At 43.2% G+C, this 17,490-nt stretch overlaps 1 protein-coding gene across 1 annotated transcript in view; it reads right to left on the bottom strand.

Moving 5' to 3' along the window:
• Window positions 1-17,490, bottom strand: part of LOC135226718 (cell division control protein 45 homolog) — a 295,413-nt gene that overhangs the window by 166,432 nt on the left and 111,491 nt on the right. Inside the window, 3 exon segments of the mRNA XM_064266425.1 lie at window positions 5,610-5,816; window positions 6,143-6,280; window positions 6,806-7,066. Coding sequence (XP_064122495.1) covers window positions 5,610-5,816; window positions 6,143-6,280; window positions 6,806-7,066 — 606 coding nt within the window.

The raw sequence follows: 17,490 nt of genomic DNA, 5'->3' as shown, positions 1-17,490 counted from the left end.
TAAAACATGCTATTAATAACCAACAGGTTTGTTTCATTGCTTTTCCCCGGAGAGAGAGAGAGAGAGAGAGAGAGAGAGAGAGAGAGAGAGAGAGGATGAAACTTGCATCCAACCAATCTACAACACAAAGATAATGGATAATTGGACAGGTTTTCCTGCCAAGTGACTCACCTGCTAACCTTGTATGTCTGGCATGTACTGGATTTGCAATCTGACTCTCTACCCTAAGCAAGAGCCATGAGAAGAGAAAAGGGAGGAGACCAGTCACTCACACATTCTCTCTTGCTCACCAGATAACTTATACGAGACGCAACCTGTCCTCTTAGGGGAGCTGGCTGAACTACACAACTTGTTGGCAGCCACCACAGGGACCCAAGGAAAACATCCAAGAACTTGTGGGCAATATCCCAAAGATAAAGCAAGGTGAATGGGGTCTAGTGCAATGACACCCCAGCTTATAACACCTGTTAAAACAACAGGTTCTTTCAGAATGCCTGAGTTGGGTCGATGTCCCTGACCTTCTGAGCTCCTGCCCAGACCATAACCCCCTCTTCCTCACCAGACAAAGCATATGCCAACTTGATTGCCTCATGTAACCAGAAAGAGATAGCATTCTTGGACACCTCTTTCTTGGTCAAGCCAGTACTAACAAAGAGGTGTCACAATGAGGCCTGAGATGTCGAGTTCTCTTAAGATAGTACCGCAGCACCTTAACAGGACATAGTATCATCTAATCCAGATTACTACTGACAAAATCTTCTAAGGAAGGGATAGAAAAGGGCTCAAACTTGACATCAGAGGCCATTGGATTCTGAACTTTTGTTACAGATTCTGGGACAAATTCAAGGGATATAGATCCCCATCCCCTTGAATGTTTGACGACAAATGAGAAGCCATGAAGCTCCCCTACTCTCTTCACAGAAGCCAGAGCAAGAAGGAAAACAATCTTGACGGTCTGATGACTCTCAAAGATGTGTGGGCTATAAGTAAGGCTTCTCAGATATTATTCACCTCTCACCCAGAGGGCCTGAGTTCTCTGGGCAGTCAAGAATGTTCAAAGCTTCTCAGGAGTGTGGGGATCTCCCAAGAGGAACAGAGCAAGGGCAGACCTATAACCCCTAATGTTATCTAGCCACCATCCTAAGTCTCTACTTCCTCCAGAGAGGAGTACAAAATTGAAATGAAGGGCCTCTTGCTGGAGACCAGAACTCCTGTTTAACCACCACTGAAAGGAATAAAGGTACAGCTGTCTATGAGGGATTAGCTTCTACAATTATGACAAATGACCCACAATGACCTACCACTGGCAAGCAGGTTGTCCCTGCCAAGACAAGAACTTCTGTGCTATCTGCCTGAACTTGCTGACCTGCGAGTCTGATGGATAAACTCTCACTGCTATCATATCTATCAACATCCTCAGCCTGAATATGAAATCTGACTTCTCAAAGTTTACCAACATAACCAGGTCGTGACTAAATTCTAGATGATCTCCATCATGAAGCAACTGCAGCAATGAGTTTGCCAGGACTAGCAAATTATCTAGACCTAAACAGATGTATCCCAAGCTAATGGACATAAACAGAAAGTAATGAACACTTGACTGAACAGTTGGTGCATGGTAAAGAGCCTGAAACACAGTGCCCTGAACTGGAACACCATCCTTCATTCCAGAGACAATTTCTATTGCACCTTTCTGAAGCATCACATTCACCTCTTCCCAAAGGGCATGGTCCTTCTGCGAGACAGGAACATAAGTCTAAAACCAGACCAGATAGAGAGTCAGGGGTAATAGATACTTGAATGGTAGTAGATATCCTCCCTGAAGGATATCCACTGCCCAGGTCGCCACTCCTTGTCGATACCATGTTGACCAGTGGCTCAACAAGCAACCACCCACCATCAGCAGCAAGTGGGGAGGAATGCCGCCATTGTGTCCTCCTGCCTTCTTCTTGCCCTTGCCTCCCTTTCTATGATGTGGGGGGGGGGGGGGGGGGGGGGCGGGGGGGGTCCTCTGAGAGGGACGAGACTGCGCCTTTACTACTGGGGCCATAAAAATGCTGGATTACTCTACACAAGGAAAGAGTATGTCTTAGGACTTTCTCTAAGACAAATGAGAAAGGGCCAGCCTGATCCGAGGATCAGGATGAACTGTCATTATTTTTTACTCAAAGCCTCTCCACCTCACTTCATGGAGAGAGAGGCAGATCCCAGCACTGGTCTGTTTCTAAAGGCCAAGGCTGACTCAGGTCCCAACAAAATGTGAGGATTTAGACACAACAATGTCTCTCCTCTTCAGGAAACAAGTTAGACTACAGGTTTGCTGTCTGGTAGGCAAGGTATGTAATAGCCAAACTTCCACACAACATCAGTCTTGAAAGTGGCATCCTCTCTGGGTGTTTGCCCTCCCATTGAGGAAGTGATCCTGGCCACCATAAGCAACCAGAGATCAAGCCTTGAGACTATCTGGAACACTGACATGGTAGTCGACTTCAAGGCTGCTGCCTCAGTTTTTCCAAGGGAGAATCCCTCCGGACGAAGACAGTCAAGTGCCAATCCGGGTCAGAGAAGAATCAAGTCTGGGTCTATCTGGTTGGTTGGCAATGAATTCTCCAAAGAAAGGTAATACTTCTGACAAGCCAGAGGCAGAACAAGTAACTTATGGACCAGCTAGACTGGAGGGAATTCTCTCTAAAACCCCACCAAGTTTTGTCCATAGCAGGCTGATCAGAATCTTGAGTTTCCTCTGCAGCCCCCATAATTCAATGGCTAAAAACGGTCTGCAGAACAGGTCAGTCTCTTCCTCCAGACATTAAAATAGCAAAATTGCTTTAATGATTTACACAGTGCTTCTGCAGCTTGGAGTGTCTGAGTCATGGGCCTTAGGACCCTCAGGCCTCCAGTTCCTGGTCTTCATGGGTTGCTCCCTCTGCAGAAGGGCACACTTGCCAGAGCCCCCTAGCGATCTTCCCACTACTTAGAAATACAACCTTTCCAGCCCGAGGATCAACCCATGTCCATAAACCTCCATGAAACTCAGGCCTGTCTAGCTCCCAGTTTCACCTAAAACCTAGAGAAGGTGGAGGGGACACGTGAGATGATGAGCACCTTTGCCCAGCCTGGCAAAGACACAGGTCAGGAAGAGCAGTCCTGCTCACATGAACGTGGGAAGAGGCTGTCCCCCGAGCACAGCCAAGGTCAGAACTGTAAAGCAAGTGGAGGAAGACTTCCCCACGAGATGTACATAGACAAAGGCAACACCTGTGGGTACATCACCGAGAAGGTGGGGGTAGTCTGAAAGCCAGTGGAGACTGACTGTCAAAGTTTTCATGGTCACGGTAGAAGCAGTAACAGGATACCCTTTTGTCACCTTCAGGTGCTCAAGAAGGGATCAAACACTTGGCTTACTTGAGATGCCCAGTGAGAGCCATAAGCTGAGCCTCTCATCCTCCACTGCACCTAAAACAAAAGTTGGGTTAGAGTAGGGCTCTTCCCTTTGCCCCAAGAAAGAGCATCCTCCAGAGGAAAGCTTTCCCTCAGAGTGAAGAGCACCAACAGGCGAGAAGCTTGGCTGGACAACCTACAATCCTTGACAGCTGTCTACCAAATGTTTAGTTGGAGTTAGCAAGGGTGAAACTACTCCCTAAAGAGTAGCAACAGCAGGCAGGAGTTTGGAAGAGAACAAAAAGTGCTGAAGAGGACACTGATGATACTGGGGGAACCTTCTTCTCTCTCTCTCTCTCTTCTTCCTTGAAAACCTCACCCATTATTTGGACAGTCAGATGCATCACTTGGAACACAGATTTGATTGGTTGCACTACTGTCTCCTGTACAAGGTGGAGAATGTATGAGGCTCTACCTCAATAGAGGAGATAAACCTATTATGAGATTGTCTTTCCCAGGGCAGTAGCTAATAACCTGAGTAGGCTTAATTGATTAAGGGGTCTGACTCACCTTTATTCAATAGACAAAACTCAACAATCATACAATTCAATATATTTAAGCATGAAAACATGAAAGAAGCAAACAGCAAGCCAACAGAGTACTCAGAGACATACATGTACTACAATGGCCAGACAATCAGCTGTACAGTAAATTTTGTACAAAAAATTGTTGGGTCATAAAAATACAAATATCAATAAATGAAAAAGGAAAAAATCACATAAAGTCAAGTGTTTAACCCTTCGGATACTCTCAAATGAGCAGCAATAACAGGTTTTAGGTGGTGGACAGATTCACTCATGGTGAGCATTAACACTGCGCGCCATCGATTTGAAGGAATCAGGCTCGATTACTTATATAGCCCATAAATTTACTATTGCAGACTGAAGATGAAGTCACCCATGAGGGACCAGCTTCTCCAGGGAAGATAAAATTCCCAGAGGAACCTACCACTGATGCGTTGACTGATCCTGCTGCGACAGGAAGTCACGTGCCACTACCCGCAACTTCTCCAACCTCTGATCCGACGGAAAAACCCTCGATGCTGCTATATCAATGACCATCCCTAGAAAAAGAATTTTCTGACTGATGAGATTCGATTTCTCTAGGTTCACCAAAATACCGAGTTCCATACAAAACCGAAGCAGGCAATCTCTGTCCTGCAGCAGCTTCCCTCTGGAACTCGCTAAGACCGACCAGTCATTGAGGTACCTCAGCAGACAGATTCCTTGAGCATGAGCCCAAGTCAAGATGAGAGAGACCCTTGTGAACACCTGAGGGGGTCCGTGGTCAATCCGAAGCACAGGACTTTGAACTTGAACACCTTGTCTCCGAGAGAGAAGCGAAGGAACTTCCTGGACGATGGATGAATAGGGATTTGGAAGTACGCGTCCTAAAGGACAGATTAAAGTCGTTTTCCCCCACTGATGCCATCACCAATCGCGGGGTCTCCAACTTGAACCTCGTCTTCCTGACAAAATGATTTGAGTGGATAGGTTGATCACAGGCCTCCAACCCCCTGACACCTTGGGTACCAAGATGTGACTGTAAAACCCCGGAGACAGACGCACCACTTCTTCTATTGTTAAGACTGAAGGATTGTTCACGTATGAACAACTTGTGGTTAAGTATGTGTTTCTCACAGTGACTCCATTGCATTGCATTTGCATCTTTAATAATTAGTCTCTGTGGAGCTCCTAGTGCTAAATAAAGTGTCTATGATAAGATGCCTTTAAATTGGAGTAAAGATTGCTGCCAAAGCTTGTTCTCTTGGCTTAAGGTGAGCAATAGTTTCAGTATTTATTTCATCTACTTACTGTGTTTAGGTTTTGGGGTCTCGAACTGTACAAGTAATATTTCTTCTTTACATTTTCAGAATTATTAAATATAAATTTAAGAAGACCATAACTATCCAACAACTTACTGTATGAGTGATGTAATAGGTTTGCTTAAGAAAGTTTATAGGATATCTAGGTGGTTTTTTAAAGGGTCCATTTGATTCAAGTTGTGAGTCTTGATGTAAGGTATTACTGTAATGTTCCCATTTTCTAAGAGAGCAGTATGTGAAAACAGGTGTAAGCTAAAAGATGTGGTAATCACAGGCAAAGTATATACCCTAAAATCATTAAATATTAAAATAACGACAGTTCATTATATAACTTTATACGTACTTTCTTGGAGACTCTTCTGAGACTGGTGGGATTCCACAAACAAGACATGTGTTTGTTTCGGAGGAACGGACATCCGGAGTCGTAATGACAAGAGGAAGGGAACGGCTCTTCTTACTGCGGCTAATGGATACGTGTGCTCTGAGTGTGAAACGCGCAAGAAGGGAAAGACACTGAGGAGCTGAGAAAAACCTGGCATCGGGTGTTCCCGTGTGATGGAGGAAATCAAATATGGAGACTAAAATAAAAAAATGTTTATTCATATTTCTTCAAATGTCCATTAATACCATGAAGCAAATAAAAAAAATTTAAACTCATCCTATATTATCTAAAACTCTACTCAAAGTGCTGGCACAAAACACTTATTCTTACAAAAATTACTAACCAACTAATTAAAAATTAGATATTGATATGGACGCAATGGAAATGCTGCAGATCCTGCTATCTTATAAGATTTGTACATGAAATGTGCATTTGTGGTTAATTGACATTAGGAGTCACTTTAAACAAGAGAGAACTTCACAATAAAACTAACCTCAATGACTGTTGCATATAGAAAAGGTCCTGCTGATATTATTTGATTCATATCAATGAAAGTCTGTACTTGTCTGTATACAGCTTCTAACTGTTGTTTAGCAGTCTCTATGCCTTTTTCTAATACTGACAATTTATTCCTGAAAGATAAAAATTAAATAAATAAATAAATGGTTATTACAGTACAGAAGAGCAATTAAAAAATACAAATAACTCACTGTATTTATTAGCTCATCATTTTCTCTGATTTAACAGTAAATACATACAACAACACAATGGCACTAATTTAACAATAATAATTATGATGAGTTTAATAGTCATAATAATTAAAAATAGTAAATGGTCACTGCATATATTTAAAAACATTTCCATCTAACTGCTCAGGGTACCAAGCAAAGCAAAGCATACACCCTTTTACACTGAGTTTATGGTCCCAGTTATATACTTTCACTTTGCAACAACAAACATCATAACACAATTTCCACAAAGTTAATGTATTTCTATTCAATAGCCCCTATGCCCAATAAATTTGTTAATAGCTTACATTATACATAAAATGTATTAAAATCATATAATACATGTACGTAAAAAATAGTTCAAGAACTACCTAAAAAAATGAATATTTATAGAATAAAAGTAATGGAACTTTAAAACTAGATACTTACATGCTAAGACTATCAGTGACATCAAGGAAGGCATCTGCTGATGTCTTTTCCTTGTCAGTAGATTCTAACAAAGCAGAAGCAGCGTAAACGTAGTCCATGGCACTGTACTTGCTTCTGAATCCATGGGTTAGTGTAAATGATGCAAACAAAAGGTTACCTAATCCATACTTCTCAACTTTTGCTTCTAAGAGTGACTGAAGTTCATTGCGTAAGGTCATGTCCATTCCACTATATTTCTGCTTGCACTGTGAAAGTGGTAGTCTGAAAAAAGAACATATCTGCAATACCTTAATCTAACTAAAATATCAGAGGAACAGTGACAAAAAGCATGTGTTGTAGGCAAAATAAGCAAAGCAAAACTCAAACGGCAAAAAATATTGAATCTCCTCTTTTATCTAAGAAAATCATAAAAAATTATCACAGTTCAGTTTAATTCCATGAGAAACTATTAGGTATGTTTCTTTATAGAATTATGATTAGATAACATGAAACTAAGAAGAGCACCCTTCCAAGTCCACAGCAGGAATATCTTCCTAACCACCTGTTTTTGCATGAGGAGATTATCATGTAGACTAATTCAGGCACTCATGAACCATATTCTGATTATGTCTCTGTGTTGCAATTGGAGACTCAAACTGTAACAGACTCAGGATCCATTCCAATTGTCATGGGGACACCCTGGACCAGATCTTATATTCTAGGCCCGCCCAGTTTGGGTGAGAAGAGACAACCAGGCCAAAAGTGTATTCCACATGGTCTCAACCATAAAAGGATTCTATGCTTACAAGTTACCAGTTTTATAAGCATTTTTCTCTGGTGGTTTCCTAAGTGGGCCAACAGCTGAACTCACTCTTGTTCAGCTTTGACAGACAGAGGCTCATTCTCCACTTGGAAGAATACTTCTTGAATGTGCCGAAGAGATGTGCTTCATGACAAATAATCATATCTTTCTTTATGGCTCCCTCCGGGAAAGCTTTCTGTACATACTCCTCCATGAGTTGGGGGGACCATTGCCACAGTAGCTTTGGAAATAATGATGTGTTCCCATGGGGATACAACATGAGGTTTGGTAAAAGATTACTCCTAACCTGGCAAGTTCTAACAAGATACCGACTCTTTATTCACCCTTATTTGGCATTATTCGAGTTGTCTCTCCTTTCCCTTGACAGACCAGTCAATATTTTCTTGAAAGCAATGTTACTACTCTTATTGCTGTTTCCTCTTCTGAAGCTGGGGGAAATACCATAAAAACCATAAGGAGTTTTTTTGGCTCCAGGATCATATTCTATATGGCCCGAGGAAAAATAAGTGTAATATAAATCTGCTGATGGAGTCATCCAATGTGTTCTTACAATCATGAGAATGCTTATTCATCCTCGTAAAATATTCCATATTTATTTCTATCTTCCTGATTTACCTCATTCTTGTTGATGATTTCTCATTTTTTCTATATTTCCTCTCGTATATGTTGGTGTGAATTGTTTACTTTGTGTTAACTTCCAATATCAGGCACTGCTCCTGCAAAGTTCTCTTCAGAGTCCATAACTTTCAAAGCATGGAAAAATACTAAATTTTGAATAAAAAAAATTTTATTTTCTTGTTTACCTTTCTAACATCCAAAGTAATTCTATAATGCATACAGCATAATTTGAAAATTAAAAAATACAAGCATTCCAAGGTTATCGGCGCCAATAATAGTTATGGCGCCATAACTTACCTAAGAGATGGTGCCAAAAGCACTATTATGGCACCATAAATCGCCAAGTTTGGGTGGTTAATGGCAGTTTTCCCTATCGGCACACCCCTGGGGAACAGAACCCCTGCTGATAACGGGGACTCGCCTGTATACAAAAATTTGTTTCAAACATGCTTTTATTAAAATGCACTAAAAAGTAAACTATAATTTTTTAAAGACACCAGGATTTTCTACAATTAATCATATCTACAAAAATAAAAGCCTGGGGCCCCAAACATGGAAAGAATTGCTACAAGAAATAAAAAAAATATATTCTTCCTTGTAGCAGTTCCTTCCATGTTAAGGCCCATGCTTTTGATTTTTGTAGACATGATTAATTGTAAGAAAATATGGTCTCAAAAAAAATTTTTTTTTTTTTTTTTTTTTTTTTTTGCTTTTTGGGTGCATTTCGAATAAAATCATGTTAAAAAATATTTTAAATATCTTATTATTTTATACTTTTAAGTTTTGATGGAAATTGTAACCGATTTATTAATTGTAGTTAATGAAAATGATATCCTTAAACAGGGTGGTTGAGGGAATAGGAGGGGGAGGTTGGGGAGGATGGGGAAAGGGGAGGGAAATGGGGAAGGTATGGGGGAAGGTTAGGGGGAATGGGGAAAGAAAGATAAGATGGAAGGTGAGGGGGGAGGAGGAAAATGGGAAAAGGATGGAGGGGGAAGGGAAAAGGGAAATGGGAAGGGGTAGGGGAAGTGGAGGGGGATGGAAGAGGGATGGGAGAACACAGCCAAATAACACTTGTGTGCTCAGGAGGGGAGGGGAGGGGAAGAGAGATGATGGGGAAGAAGGGGTAAAGAAGTGGAAGACCTGGAAGATTGGAGGAAGATGTGCCCGGGATAAGGGAGGGCACAGGAAGGATATAGAGGATCCGGCGAACCAACAGACGATTCACCGAATAAGGATTTTGGGGGGATAAAGATGGGCCACGTTCCAGAATCTCCATCGGAGTAGGTGGATGCCCAGAGGACGACTTCCTCAATGAAGATTGAATATTAGAGGAGGGTATCCTTTCCACTACATTGACCCTCTAAGCCATCATCATCGTGTGAAAACAGCATTCTTGGATCGTGTCCCAGAAGGTGCAAGAAGGATGTTGGGTTCCTCTTGTAACACACTGGCCTTCTTAGGAGGGCGGACACGAGAAGGCAACAACATTACGAGTCCTTTTTTTTAATGGACAAGACTCATCAACAAAGTGCCACTGGACATCTGGGTATGATTCCTCAGAGCTCCACCCACTCGATGAAAGATGAGACACCTCTTTGGACGCCTTTCCAACGGTGCTCTGTTGCGACCTGGGATTTAATAACAGGACTGCCTGAGGGGGAGACTGCTCGTGGGCAGACCCCATATTTCACATTGTCTGCCGAGAAAAGCCCTTCTCTCTGAGGAGATGCTTGATAGTCTTCATCCATGAAGAGAGAGGGAATCTACCGCTTGGTGAAATCTTTCTACATGATGCTGTTGCATAAGTTGTCGCCATGGTGGGATTCTCTTTGGCGCCTCCGACAGTAGAGCCAGAAGGTCTGGGAACCACTCTGCTTGGGCAATAAGGGGTAGCCACTAATGTCATCCTGAGATTTCTGAGAGGCTATTACTCTGTTCAGGGCCGGCTGGCGGATTAGGCAGAACAGGGGAAATGCTATATACTTCGATGTCCTCCCAGGGATGTTGAAAGGCATCCTCTGCCAGAGTCTGAGGGTCTGGCACCACTGAGCAGGAAACCTGTAGCTTCCTGTGAAAGTGTGTTGCAAAAGAGATCCAGTACTGATCTCCACCATACCTGAACAGCCTTTCTGCCACATCCTGATGTAAAAGACCCCACTCCGTTCCCAGGATCTGGTTTTGACGGCTCAGTTTGTTGGCCACTACGTTCTTCCTTCCTGGGATGTATCTCACTGATAGTTCCACCATGTTGCCCACACCCACTGGTGTAGGTCAACTGTCATGAAATGCAGTTGACGTGACATTAGGCCTCCCCTGCTTGTTCACGTAGGTGACCACTGTGGTATTGTTCGACATCAGAACTACTGAGTTTCCCTCTACTTTCTCCCGACACTCTCTCATTGCTTTCAGCTCCAGAACATTGACATGCAGCCGCTTTTCCTCTGCACTCCAAAGTCCTGAGGCTAACAGTTCTCCCAGGTGGGGCACCCTAGCCCAAGCTGGAGGCATCGGAGAACAGCAGGAAGTCCAGGGGGGGGGTGGGGAGAACGTAGGGGCACCCCCAGTGTAGTGTTTAGATTGTCCAACCACAACTGAAGATCTTGTCTCACTTCCTCCTGATAGTGGTACTCTCTGCCCAGGGGAGTCTCATGCCGGCGACCAGAATTCTTTTTTCAGCCTCCACTGCAGTGCGAAGAAGATGCAATCCGACCATGAGGGACCAGCTTCTCCAGGGAAGACAGAATCCCCAGTAGTACCTGCCTGGTTGTGAAAGGAATTCGCGCACTACTAGACACAATTTCTCTGATCTATGGACCAATGGAAAGACTCTCGACTCTGTTGTGTCTATCACCATCCCCAGGTAAGTGTCCTCTGGCTGGGAATCAGGTTCGACTTCTCCAGATTATCATGATAACCAGTTCTGACAGAACGAAGGAAGTCGGTCTCCCTCACGGAGTAGCTTGTCGCTGGAGCTCCCTAACACTAGCCAGCTGTTGAGGTATCTTCGAAGTCGAATCCCCTGGGTGTGAGCCACAAAAAGACGAGAGTGAAAATCCTTGTGAACACCTGGGGTGATGTGGTTAATCCAAAGCACAGGACCTTGAATTGGTAGATTTAGAATTTGGTTCCCAGAGACTGAAACGCAGAAACTTTCCTGGACGAAGGGTGGATAGGAACCTGGAAATAGGCATCCCTGAGGTCTATTGAAAACATTAAGTCGTGTCCCTTACCTCTGCTAGGACAGTCCGAGGGGTCTCCATTTAGAACATCGTCTTCTTGATAAACAGGTTCAGGGATGAGGTGGGTCGGATCACTGGCCTCCAATCGCCCGTTGTCTTGGCACCAGGAAGGTACGATGTAAAATCCCGGTGTGAGGTGTTCTACACAGGAGTTGGTCACTGTACAAACGTTGCTACTACACCTACTGCATGTCAAATATGAGTCGGTTGTTATGGAAGCCAAAAACCTTGAGCAGGGGAAGCCTCGAACGCCCAGGCACATACGCTGATGAGCCTTCGAAAATCCAGGGGAATTCCTAACTAACAACATGCAAACACACACACACACTGAGAAAATAAAGGGCGCGAAACAAAGGACCAGCTTGGGGGGAGAAAGCGAAAGTGTACATATCTCCAAGGCACTCGGGAAAAAGACTGGCCAGTCACGCTGTACATGCATGCTTTCCAGCCTCACAACGCAACTGATTGATCCAACTGATTGTGTGGGAAATAAAAAGATTTTGACATAGGAGAAATCTATTTCTGGGGGAAGACCTATGTCGCCCGATGAAAAATTCCTGTAACTCATTTTTTCAGTATAAATAAACTCTATAATATATACCAGAGGAAAAAGCTAACATGGTTATGCTGAGGTTACTACCCCCAGCGCGATCACCCACGGGTGTCGGTATAGTATAGGGGCGCTGTTGTTACCACAAACACAGGACTTCGGCCATTTAGAATTTCCCTGCAAAATCCCTCTCTTTGGTGGGAGCCGCTACAATGAAATCCCACCACCAGTCCTCGCTCACCACTACTACTACTACCCACGTGCCATTCTTCATTCCTGATTAGTTCTATAAACTTGGATTAGTCAGGGTGGGAAGAGAATGTTAATAGGGTTAGTTAGGGTTCATCGGGTGACACAGAAATAGATTTTTCCTATGTCAAAATCCTTTTTCTGGTGTCAACCTGTGTCGGCCGATGAAAATATACCAGAGAATGCTATACAAGTTTTTAGTATAAAATTATATGTAAAACCAGGTTAATGATATTCAGAATAAAGAGTTATGAATAGTTTACTATTAACCTTAACATTATATCTTAAACTACCAACTCAATATTTGTAATGAAACAATTTCTTAATATAACCTTAACCATAACAGTATTAACTTATACAATACTGAAATTGTACATATTATATTAACTCATTGGTCACAATTATATGTCATACAGACCAATCAAAGCATTATACTATTTCTATACCAATACTTAATAGCAATAATAATTATATACATATGTGCAATCTTATAACCTAATCCGGCAGCGGGATCAACAACAAGCGTCTAGCCCGGTCTGGAAAAAAGTATGGTGGGGAGTGTGAGCGGGTCATGCAGGTAGAAGGGTCATGCAAAGGGAGATAGTCAAAGGAATAGTTCTATTTAAAGGTTTCTAAGGAGAACCGTCATTCTGTTCTTCAGGAACCACCACAGTACCCAGCTGCCACTGCTGAAAATTTTAGGGCCTGTAGATTTTTAAGGTAGTGGCACTTGAACACTGCTGGAGACTTCCAACCTGTGTACTTTTTTAGGTCTTCAAACTTCATGTTTTGAAAATAATTAGTTGAGGTGGCAACTGCTTGGATATCATGGACATGTGGGATTGAATCTGGATTGGCTTGTTTAATAAAGTAAAGTATCTGTTGCCTAATTCCTCTTAAAGTTATTGTGCCCCCTTTTTCTCTAATAAAAAGAGGGCCCGTTGTTATTTGAGATGTTCTAGTCATAAAGGTTTTAAGTGTATGAACAGGACATAATGATTTATCTCCTGGAAGAGGAATAATTTCCCAAGGAGTCCACCTATTCTGTGGATCCTCATTTTTTGCTAAAAAAAAATTGTCTATCTGGTGAAAGTAAAACTTTCCCAGATTGGAGGAATTCCACATGTCCTGGATTTCTAGAAAAGGCTGACACTTCAGAAAATTCTAGCTCCAGAGGCCAGAGCTACTAAAAATAATGTTTTTCTTAGTAGTGCAGAATAAGAACAGTTATCATTGTCAGAGTCTGATGCCAGTTTTAAGAACATCGTTTAAGAACCATGATATTGATTGAGGACGGTTGACCGGTCTCAAGCGTGCACATGCTTTTGGAATAGACGAAAGTATGTGTCTGTTAAATTAATATTAGAAACCTATTTGAAAAATCTTTCTTAGGGAGGGCAGATTTAATTGTGGTAATAGTGCTGGCAGCTAAGCCTTTCTCATGTAATGATCTAAAGAAAGAAATTGTAAGATTCGTATCCATTTCTTGTACATTCATTTCATTAAAAAATATAGCCAGTTTCTTCACTGCGGAATCATACTGTCTAATTGTAGAATCTCGTTTATGCGATTCTACAAATAGAATATTTAATGGATCTATGTTTGCTTCTTTTTGTGCCGCAAACTTCATGAAGTCCATAAAGTTAGGGCATTCAGAATTCTTGAGGAAGCTACACAGTTTGCGTTTGTACTATCTGTGTTAAGTTCGGGGATGGAATCTTCTGGGGTTTGAGTTTCATCTCCATGATAAGGGATACCAATTGCTCTTCGGCCAGTTGGGTGCCACTAGTGCCAGCTGCCTCTGAATGATCGTAGCTTGTGTAGTACCTTCAAGAGGAGGTTCACTGGAGGAAAAAGATAAATTCTCTCCCATTTGTTCCAATCTAGAGACATTGCATCGATTGCGAAGGCATTGTTGTCTATGTTGGGAGCTACATAGCAGGCTAGTTTGTGGTGGACTCCGAGGCAAAGAGGTCTACCTGGAGTCCCGGAATCTGATTCGCAATCCATTTGAATGAATTGTTGTCCAGTGACCATTCTGATTCTAGTGGGGTCATTCTGGACAGGGAGTCTGCTATTACATTCCTTACTCCTGCCAGATGAATTGCTGACAGATGCCAGTGGTTCTTTTCCGCTAAATAGGAATATTGCTATCATTACATGATTCAATTTGTTGGATTTGGACCCTCTTCTGTTTATGCAGTGGACGACTGTAAAGCTGTCCAATACGATTCTAATGGATGGTCTTCTTGGACGGTTGTAATTTTTCTCAATGTCAAGAAACACTGCCATCGCTTCCAATACATTGATGTGGAATCGACGGAATGTTTTCTGACCATGTTCCTTGAATTTCTTGAGGGGTGAATATCCCCTCCCCCCCAGAACCACTCAGAGATTGCATCTGTGTGGATGATCAGAGATGGAGGAGGAAATTGTAGCGGAACTGATTTGGATAGGTTCGTTGTTTCGTCCATGGAATAAGTCTTTTTTTCAGAATATCTGGAATTCTTGAAACTTTGTCTCTGAATTTGAGATTTGCTCTTGATCTCCAAACCTGATTGATATCCTTTAATCTGGTTTTCAATAGAACATCTGTCATTGATGCGAATTGAAGGGAGCCTAAGATCCTCTCCTGTTCCCTTCGAGATGACCGTCTGTTTTTGACAAAGCGTTTTGTAGCTTTTTACTATCTCTTTGACCTTCTTGGACGGTAGAGATAGCCTGTGTTTCTTCAAATCGCACTGAATCCCTAACCATTGGAACTGGGATGCTGGAGTCAGTCTGGATCGGTTTTGCCATGTTTATTTGGAACCCTAAAAATTTTAGGAATTCCAGTACTTTGGATGTTGACCTTCGACACTCTGTTTCGTTGCTCGCCCAAATTAACCAATCGTCCAGGTAAGCTACTAACAGTATTCCTTTCTTCCTAAACTCCTGAACTACTGTCTCTCCTAATTTGGTGAACACCCTGGGGTGCTACTATTATTGAGTCCGAAGGGCATCACCTTGAATGAGTAGGCTTTCTTGCCTAGCTTGAGTCCTAGGTATGGAGAGAAGTTTCTGGCTATTGGGACGTGATAGTAAGCGTCTGTAAGATCTATAGAGGTGGTGACGGCCCAACGGGGAAGTAAGGTCCGTACCTGTGAGATTGTCAGCATATGGAACTTGTCGCAGTGAATGTAGGAATTCAGTCGAGACAAGTCCAGGATTACTCGTCTTTTGTTTGAGTCCTTCTTTGGGACACTGAACAAACGTGCTTGGAACCTTATGCTCTTCACCCTCTTTATGGTGTTTTTGAAGAAGATCCTTTGTATACTTAAGAGGTCCTATGGTTTGGTTTTGGAAGAAGCTGACTGGAGGAGGAGGGCCCTTCTCCCACTTCCAGCCTAGACCTTTTGATATTATACTGTGGCCCATGGACTGAAGGTCATCGACCCTTGAATAAGTACAGTCTCCCCCCTACCTGGGAGATCTCACTGGTTGGGTGCTGGTCTAGTTCCTCTTCCTCCTCGGAATCCTCTACCCCTGGCTCCACCTTGCAATCGGGAGCCTCCTCTGGCTCGACTACTCCCAGCATGTCTGCTATATGGGCGAAAGGCACCTCTCGCCTCATAAGCAGGATTAAATGCTGGGGAAGCCACAACTTGAGATGAAGTCGAAGGTTGAGGTTCCGGGTTTGGTTGAACTAGTACATATTGCTGTGGTGGTGTTACTTTTGAGGTGGAGGGCACTGCCTGCATATATCCATGAGGACGGGCCGTCTGGTAAGGGTTATACCTTCTCGCCTTCTTTTTAGGCCCTTGTTGATGAGAAGACGCATAAAATTGGCGCTTGAAGGGAAGACCCCACCCTACTCTCAGACTCTGGTTAACCCTGGCTGCCTCGTGCAAGATCGAGTTTATTTCGTCTTTGGGGAAGAGGTTTTCTCCCCAAATGGATAATTTAATCAGCTTATTAGGCTCATGTTTGACTGTAGCTCCAGCCAAAACATGTTTCCTACAGGCCCTTCTTGCAACAGCAAAGTCCTGCAAGTCTGTTTGAAAAGTCTGTAAAAGACTTTTTCGTCAAGCCCCCCCCCGAAAAACTGGCTCATCTTCATAGGTCGTGGCTAACAACTCTGCCGAGGTGACGGAGTTGATAGACCTGGCTAACCTCGTCCTTGCTTCGAACTCCCCCTTGATCATATGGTCGGGGAGTTTGGGCAATCGTTTGGAGAACAAGTCCGAAGCGCAATCCGGCTCCAATTTACCAGCAGTAAATGTTGCCGGAGCGTTAATCCAAATGTCCGTTCCTGTGGGCAAAAGCAAGGATGTAGGCTCTGTTTCCCTCAGGACTGGCATTGGTTTGTCCTCGTTTATAGCTTGTAATGTTAACTCCGCCACCTTAGTTGTACAAGGTGACGGAATTCCTTTGGGGGTGACGAACATTGTATACTTCCCCTTATGCGGTGTCAATTAGTATCGACACAATTTAATTCTGCTAGAGAAACGGACTCAGGCAGCTTGGGCCTGTTCTCTGGGGAAGATTACCGTTTCTTTCGGTACTTTGTCTACTCTGACTAGCGCATGTTGTGCTAGTCTGACAAAGCCCGGGAACAGAAACTGCATACCGGCTGGGAATAGCTCATAGTCCCTCAATCGATCTTGTTCCGCACCCCTCAATAGTCAGTCTCCCTTCGCCTTCCTACGAAGGGAGAATTTAGGGCCAACCTCCAAGGGTTTTCCTTATCAAAGGGGGGAAGCTTTGAAGCATCCGGAACCATCATTGATAAGGCTGGTGTTCTGAATCGAAGGAGACCGGAGAGCATCTCTCCAATAGGCCTAATTCTCTCCGTCAATGACGAGAGAGCTGATTGGAGATGTCTGGTGTTGGCCCGAGGCGTGCATCTAGCCTCTGATCAATTACTCCAGTAACCCTGGCTAACAGTTGGTTAGTGAAGTTTACTGGGTCGAAAGGCTGTTCCGCCGCCCTTGAGAATGACCCTGGTACCTTCGGTAGGAGAAGGATTTATGGCAGCAGGCTGAATGAAGGATGATGTCAACGGCTGTGACACCGAAGACAAACTCCTTCGCCGCTGGCGGAACAGACTTGCTCTTTTTTAAAGTCTTCTTGACTTTAGGAATAACTGACAGTACTCCTTGTTCTTTACTGGGTTCGTAATAAAAAACCCTTTAAGGATGGAGTAGAAGAAAGGGAAAGGAAGAAGGACTGGGATGGGAACTCG

This window comes from Macrobrachium nipponense, chromosome 15 (genome assembly GCF_015104395.2).
Source record: "Macrobrachium nipponense isolate FS-2020 chromosome 15, ASM1510439v2, whole genome shotgun sequence".
Classification (NCBI taxonomy): domain Eukaryota; kingdom Metazoa; phylum Arthropoda; class Malacostraca; order Decapoda; family Palaemonidae; genus Macrobrachium; species Macrobrachium nipponense.
Note: the sequence above shows the minus strand (reverse complement) of the source record. Positions and strands in the feature narration are given on the sequence as shown.